Source organism: Lotus japonicus, chromosome 4, assembly GCF_012489685.1.
Source record: "Lotus japonicus ecotype B-129 chromosome 4, LjGifu_v1.2".
Lineage (NCBI taxonomy): Eukaryota > Viridiplantae > Streptophyta > Magnoliopsida > Fabales > Fabaceae > Lotus > Lotus japonicus.
The window spans coordinates 42,290,282-42,298,273 of record NC_080044.1 but is presented as its reverse complement, the minus strand read 5'-3'; the positions used below and the strand labels follow the sequence as shown (position 1 = coordinate 42,298,273).

The following is a 7,992-nucleotide window of genomic DNA, read 5'->3' as shown; positions in this document are numbered from 1 at the left end:
ACAATTGCTCTAAGTCTTCCAAAGTTCCCTCAACTGAACCTCGGAGAAAAACAAAGCAGAATCCAAACAAAATCGATTAGTTCGATCGCAAAACAATACATAAACGATAGACAAAGCATTGAAGCTTCAGAATAGGACAATCAGGTACGAAAAGACAAGTTTTCGAAAACGAAAAACTCCCCCCCTTAGGAAATAGCCCACGGCCATAAGGAGAAAAGAGCTTCGGCTCTTTTTCTTCGATCAAATCAGTTTACAAGGTAGTTTTAGGGTAAAACTAAGGCAAAGAAACTGTCAGAACAATTTTCGGACAATCGGGCCGAAATACGACTACGCAGGGGCATTTTGGTCCAAAATAAAGGCTCAAAACTTCAAAGTTATCAGTTTTGAAAACAAATTTGACAGCAACGATCCTCATGACATCCGTGACAACAAATCCTAAAGGCACGAAGTCAGATTAAGTCTTTTCGACAATAAAGTTTCGAAATGTGAGACAAAAAGAGTTTTGAGTCAATTTTTCAGATCCTGGACAACTGAATCGCAATCAGAGTTTACTGACAGAGGTTTTAGACTCAGGGGAACATAAGGAACATAACCCAAGCGAGAAATCAGAGAAATCAGACAATTTTAGAAAAAGCTCAAAACTTAGAGCACAGAAACGACTTCAGAAACGCAACAGAAACAACAATCAGAGGTAGGAATCGTGTTAGTTACCTTGATACCTAGAAGTAGGGACGAACTGCACGAAGATTGGTCAAGGTTTCGCGAAAATCTCTCCTCTCCCTCTCTCTCTACAAACCGCGGCCTTGATGGGTGAAAATGAAGAGGATTTTGCTTTTTCGCCTATTTATAGGCAGGCGAAATCGCGGGAAAATGAAAATTTCGCGATTCCGATTTTTGCACTACGATCACCATGGAATTCTAAGAGAGATTCTGGCGTCAGAATTCCAGAACTCAAAACAAATATCTAGGATTTGGGAAAAACGATATCGAAAAACTCAAAAGCGGTGTCGGTTAATCTGCCCCGAAAAACTACTTTTTGCTGTGATGCTCAAACGACAAAACTTCCAACTGAAGAAAGATTGGAAACGTCGAAACAAGTCTGGAAACGCGGACGGAATCTTCGTTAGAAGTCCCGAATAGAAAAAGTCTTCATCCATTGCTCGAAAATAGGGTTTCGAAGCAAAGAAATTAGCGTCGGCGGACATCCGAAAAGTGAAACCTATCGTGCGTACAGTCCAGAGTTCCGAAATGAAACGCTGGTCGATGGAAAAATAAAGAGAATCTTTAAATTTTCCGAGAGTTCGAAATCTCACTCAAAACGTTGCTTTAAGAGCGAAATAGTCTATTCTGGACACGCTCGCCCTAAGGCAAGTGTGCAGACGACTCGCACTAACTCCGAAAACAACTACGCAACATTCCTCAAGCAATTCCTGAACTTTCTTCTTCATTAATCTTCCTCAAATGTCAAACTCCTGTCACGCTTACACTGATTCTACGCGTGAGTCGGAAACTAGCTTGTTCTGAAAATTCAGGTCTTACAAGCGTGGTGATAAAGAAATGAACTACAACGCATTTTTGGAAAAGCGTTATAGGATGTGACATGCTACAACGCTTAAATTAAAAAAAAAACGTTTTAGAATGAAACATCTTACAACGCTTGGTTTTAAATTGGATATATACTTTTTGCATTGTACTCAAGCATATATATACTTTTATATTCTTAAGACATAAAACAATTCCTAAATTTGTTTCCACTAAACAAATAAATTGTAATAAAAAATATTATTAATAGAAAGAACTCCATGAGAACAACTCTCTCATGAAGAAGGGAACAACAAATCCAACACCACATGAAATGTCTACAGAGCCTCATTAAAACCTTCCTAGGAAAAACCCAGTGGGAAAAACCCTAGTGAAGGAAAAAGAGTACTCTTTTCCTTCCCAAGCAAGTCAACAAAAAATAACTAGACAACCCCAAATATATACAAAAACACAAACTAAACCTAGAGAAAACCAAAGCCAACGCATGGATGCTTGTTAGCACAACTTCTATATCACCATTGCCATCAACCACAAGCCACACTACCATGTAAATCTTCAATCTGAAGTAGAGAAAAACCTACTATAGACATGAAGATAATGAACGAAGCAGTACACACCTAGAGCCATACTCAACCTCGAAGCCACACTGCCACCCCTCACTCATAAAAACCAGCAAAAAACCTGCAAAAAAAAAAACAGCAGTAAACACCCAGTAAAAATAGCACAACCAACCCAACTAAGAAGCAACCCATCCAAAGCACCACCCTTGAAGTGCAAGCAGCATATTACTATGGGCAAAACAAATTATAATCCTCGGTGTTCACCATAACATATAACATGCCTTGCACCATAGAACTTAAAATAATTGAAGTATAATACTCAAAATACAATAAACAATAAAATTAAACTATAACTGTATACACAAAAGTTCAAAGTATATTTGATGGGTCATTAAAAGTGACATGTTTGCCTACATTGTTTATCATTCAAATAGAGGTATATGAAAAAGTAAGAAATATTAACATTTGGTATTGGTCACCTTTGTGTAATTGGAAGTAATTAGTGTGAATGCTATAGATAAAAATTCAACAGAACACACTACCAGTATTACCTCTACCTCATTCTTGCCAAAATCTACACTCATCATCATTTCATAATAGTTTTCTTCGAGAACCAACCATAGATTCATCAGTACTAAGTGATAAGTTTAATAAGAAAAACAAAAGAAAAGGAGATGATACAGATAATAAACTAAAAAGAGACTCTACAGCATATGACAAATCAGTAGATTTAAAAATTTAAACTTCTTTACTAGAGAAAGGTTAAACTTTACTGGAAATGTTGACACATAAAGTAATAATTATAATTTCTGAGACATATAAAAGGTTTTCTTCCTCTGTATCTAGGCACTATGGATCCTTTTGTATTTGGTTTTTTAGCACACCTAGTGCTCTCTTGGTGATCTAATTATAAACATATGAGAAAATACTTAACAATTTTAAAAAAAGTTACTCACTCTACATTACAAGGTTCTAGAAACATTTTTCCTTCCTCTTGAGAGTTACTGAGCACCTTAGCAACATATTGTGATTGTCCATCTTGGAGAACGTGTTGTAAGATGTGGGCTCATGAATGAGAATCGACTGGTCTTTTGAGTTTTAAGTATCAACTCATAATACAAGTACCTTACATGAAAACCCAAAAGCAAAATGTGAATGTATTACCATCAACAAATAATTAAAAGTACTAAACACAATGTGGTTGAAAGGAACTTAACCATGAATTACCTGACATATGTGCATATAACAGAGGCACTCAGCCACCTATGATAAAGAACTTCATTCATTTGATCTACACCAAGATATTCATCATATGGTTGACCAATTATTTCTTCTTCCATGACTATGTGTCGTGGGTGGTCAGGGTCCATCTTACCAACATGTATAGAAAGGTAAGTACAATGTGGGGTGGTCTCACCAACTCCGTGGAAGGGCTTCTGCGCAGGGTGGCCTCTGATTATTCACCTGTCCTTGTTTCTTGTTAGATGCCACAACTGTCGACTTTTGTGCAGGAAAGGGCTTTTGAATTTTCGACACTCCTGGTTTCTTTCTAGGCATCACAAACAATGAATTTTTTGCAGGGGAAGGTTTCTTGGAGTCAATCTTTTTCTTCTTTTTAGGTGTTGAAATTGATTCACTTGTATGGGTCGGCAGGTCAGCCTTTCCTTTATCATGTGTAGGTTTCTGCAATTTTAAGTTGAACAAATTAGTCATGCTTAAAATAATAAATATGTTTATCAAGTAGATTATAAAGAATTTATATACCGTATTGCAGAGACCAATGAGGTTGATTGGCCAAGCTAAAAATGTTCCAATTGCCTGACCAACTTTTGTGTTGCCTTCATAATCATCGGGTACTGGCAAATTTGCATTTGGCTCAACAGCAATCTCCATAAGAACCTTAATATGGTTCAGCGGCAACGGCTTATTATGTAACGTGGCTCCTTCAACATTAAATACTTGCCCCTTCCCAACCACGCGATGTGTTGGGGTTGACAACTTTAAATCGCATGGAGATGTTCCCTAAGTCAAAACATAAATAAAGAGAATTTTAGAGCGCAATTCAATAAGACTGCAATACTTATTAGAAAAATTAATACCTTAGGAATGTGGTAAGAAGCACTATCTTTAACACTAGCAACAACCAAATCAGATTGTTGTTTGTCCATTGCTTCTTTATCATTCAATTTTTTGCTCATTTCACACATCATAGTTTTCATTTGTTGTAGCTGAGCTTTTAAGTCATCCATTTCCTCAACGGTAGGATTCATTCTTCTGCGCTTTTTACCCGAGAAGTATCGTTTTTGGCAAACTCCAAGCCCTGCAGCCCTGACACGACCAGGGTACTCAGGGACATTTAATGCTCTAGCAAGTATGTCCTGACGGGGATCGTCTTGTAACTCATCCTTTGGTACAGATTGTGACAAGTTCTCCTGGCACATATAAATGAGAAAATATAAAGGTATGGAGAATATAGTAAACAAATATTTTTTTGATAACAAGTATCTTAAGAACTTACAGTAATGAACACACTATCTTTCTCAAGCAACTGATTAGTTTTTCTAATCTTATCAGTGCATGCAAGGTGAACCCAAGTAAAAACATACTATAGCTAGAAGAGTAAAGAGCAAAGCAACAATAGCAAAAGAAATAACAACAGCAAAGAAACTAGACAATAGCTAGAAGAGTAAAGAGAAAACAGTAAAAAAGAGGGAAAATGACGAAATAAAAAGCAGCAGCAGCAAGATCAATCTTCATCTGAACAGGGGCAGCAAACTGAAGCATCAGAGAACATAATTGAGAGATACCATCCTCAAAAACTAGCTAACCATCACCGTGACCCTCACAAAAGCAATCTGCCCTTAAAGCCAGCCTCCGAATTAGACTAGCCACAGTCAGTAACAGCACATATATGCCAGTAAAAACCAGTAAAAAAACCAGCAGACTCAGTCCATAACAGCTTATATATACCAGTAAAAAAACCAGCAGACTCACAGTCAAGAATTGCTCAAATATACCAGTAAAAACCAGCAAACTCATAGTCCATAACAGCTCATATATACCAGTAAAAAACCCAGCAAACTCACAGTCAAGAATTGCTCAAATATACCAGTAAAAACCAGTAAAAAACCAGCAAACTAGTAAGCCAAGATACAACAGCAAACAGCCTGGGAAAAGATTAGGATAAAGACCAGAGAGGGTTCAATCTATACAGCAGCAAACAACCTGGGAAAAGATTAGGATAAAAAAACAAAACTAAAAAGCGATGCAAAACAAGATACCCCATAGTAAAAAAAAATTGAAAATACCGAACATGGCAAGCAAAATTAGAGCTTCTCTCTATCAGTAAAAATAAAATAAAAAAACTACATGTGAAGCACAACATGTTCAACAACGGTGGATAACAACAAAAACAGGAAAAATTCTCATCCAAGAAATGAGTTGTATCAGTGGTCAAAACTGCTATCTACTTACACAATTGTCTCACCATGCCTTGTCCAACATTTATAACTTTGATCAATTCCATACATTATCAAATGATCTTCCAAATCAGCCGCACTAATTCGCTTTGCAAAACAACATTTTAAGCAAGGGCATACAATTCTGGTAGGGTCTTCTTCATGCTCAACTGCAAACCTAATAAACATTTTCACTCCATCCTCATATTCCTGAGACAAACGATTGGCAGACATCCATTCTCGATCCATATTTCTCAATCTATCAAATTAAAACTACATTGGACATAATTAATCAGCAAATGGTTCCCACGAATAAGTTGCAAGATAAGCCAAATAGAAAAAGAAAAACTAAGGAGACATTAGAAAAACCATTCCCACACTTGCGCTGAATCCTCCAACTTTAATAAAAAACATTAAGCCTTAAATTACAATGGATAGTCACCCAAGCCCTACAATCTAAAGGCACAAAGAACCCAGCCAATTGAAAGGGTGAAGGACAACCTCACCATAACAGATGCAACTTCAAAACATAATTACTGCTTACTGATTTTGATCTGAATTGTTGAGGAATTTTGTGATATTTGAATAGGCATCTTCAGATAGCAGATAGCAGCAATGCCTATGCTTTGAAAATCTATTTTTTTGTATCTGTTAGTGGGCTGGAATCGGTGCCAGTTTTTTTGTTTTCTTTGCTTTGGTTTTCTCCTGTACCTCTTGTATTTATCCTTCTTTACTTGGGTTAGAGTACCCCTAGTACTCTCTTTCAATATATATTTTTGCTTACCCAAAAAAAAAAAGCAATTGGGTTCAATCAGAGGTGTCCTGCACACATTAGCACAACACCAAACCTCAGCTCCTACTAAGGTTAAATTCAACCACCAACTCAGACCCCCAGAATATCCAACCACAGCAAAATACAACCAGATATGTTACTTCCTTAGAGAAACAGAAGTTCAGAAAGACAAACCCCCAAACTTAATTCTTTTGTATGTCAAAAGCAAGAGACACACTTGAGTGACATAGTATAAAATCAAGACAATGCAATGGGTTTGGGAGAGAAAGTGATTACCTTTGGTGACTAGAGATAAAGAGAGGACTCTACACAATCTGGTTCCCTTGCCACAGCTTGACTTCCCACACGCAAAAGACAGCCAGAGGTGCTTGTAATGCTTAGAGCTTCCTGAATCCCTCTCCTCGAGCCTTCTCGCAGAGAGCTTCTCGCAAAAACTGATCCCGCGCAAAAGAAAATTGGAGCTTTTCAGCGGGTGAGATGAGAGAGTACAGGAGTGTGCGTATACGGTTTCTAAGAAAGTGGAAGAGTGGGGAAAATTTGTTTTATGAGATAAATTTGTTTTATGAGATAACTTTGTTATAATCTCAAACCATAACTTCAACAAACTTCCCGAAATTAACACCAATTTAAAATCTAATTAAACAAAACTATATATGTAGTCCATTCAACAAGGTTAAACAAGCCAAGAGATCGAAACAAAGTCCACTAAACCACAGGTAGAGAAAAAACAACATACCTCTTCTATGCTTAACCACCACTTTAGCGGGTTGACCCGTTTGCGAATCGGGTTTAACCTCCTCCACCGGAAACAAAACCCCCGTCAATCCCCTGACATCTGCTCCGGCGCACCCGGTTCGCTCAGCTGCTCCGTCGTCAGCTTCGCCATGGCCTCATCGTTCGGAGCTAATACAGTGAGAACATAACCCTCCGACACCAAACGACCCATTTCAGTAGCCAACGACATCAGGTTCACCAGAATGTCAGCCATCTCGTTGTACCCGCCGTAGTGAAGCAGGGTTTGGATGAAATCCTTCACCTGCGCCTCGCCGTTGAAGTGGTGGTGGGGGCCACCAGGTCCCGGAGCTGGCGCCGGAGCAAGAGAGGGTCCCGGGGCAAGAGCTTCATAGATCGTGCCGGCGAGGAACCGGGTTTTGCCGCGGATGGTGTTTTCTTCAATCGGTGGGTTCTGGGGTCAACCTCTTGAGTCAGAGCAAAAAAAAACCATAGCCTAACGTGATAGTCTACTGCACAATAGGTCTCTTTGCGTTTTGAAGAGGATAACTTTTTTTAAATGAATTGTGTTTTTTAAAGCGTTTTAATATATAAAGCACTTTAAAGATCAATGTCTATTACTTAAAGCGTTTTCTTTGTAAAACGTTCTAAAATGATCTTTATGTTTTAAAGCACTTCCTGTCACAAGCGCTTTAGAGAATGAGAGATCCTCACTTAAAGCGTTTCCCAGTGAAACCGTTGTAGAATGAACTATATTTCATAAAGCGTTTGATATCTTAAGCGTTTTAAATTACTACTTAAAGCGTTTTTCCAAATCAAGCGATGTAAAATGGACAATGTTTTATAAAGCGTTTTCTGAAATAAGCGCTGTAAAGAGTCAGAGATTTTTTCTTAAAGCCTTACGGAG

At 38.0% G+C, this 7,992-nt stretch overlaps 1 protein-coding gene across 5 annotated transcripts; it reads right to left on the bottom strand.

Moving 5' to 3' along the window:
- Positions 1-1,767: 1,767 nt before the first annotated feature.
- Positions 1,768-7,625, bottom strand: LOC130710657 (uncharacterized). 5 transcript variants are annotated; one of them, XM_057559997.1, is made up of 8 exons: positions 7,090-7,624; positions 6,630-6,787; positions 5,590-5,833; positions 4,202-4,534; positions 3,867-4,124; positions 3,330-3,785; positions 3,059-3,227; positions 1,768-2,223 (listed from the first exon to the last, which is right to left on the bottom strand). In XM_057559997.1, the coding sequence occupies exons 3-6, from the start codon at positions 5,626-5,628 to the stop codon at positions 3,516-3,518; spliced, it is 900 nt and encodes a 299-aa protein (XP_057415980.1). In that variant the 5' UTR covers positions 5,629-5,833; positions 6,630-6,787; positions 7,090-7,624; the 3' UTR covers positions 1,768-2,223; positions 3,059-3,227; positions 3,330-3,515. The 5 variants fall into 5 exon arrangements, 3 of the variants coding, with proteins under 3 accessions (XP_057415980.1, XP_057415979.1, XP_057415978.1); XR_009010403.1 differs by having other exon boundaries at positions 5,577-6,787; positions 7,090-7,625; XR_009010404.1 differs by lacking the exon at positions 5,590-5,833 and having other exon boundaries at positions 7,090-7,623.
- Positions 7,626-7,992: the final 367 nt, after the last annotated feature.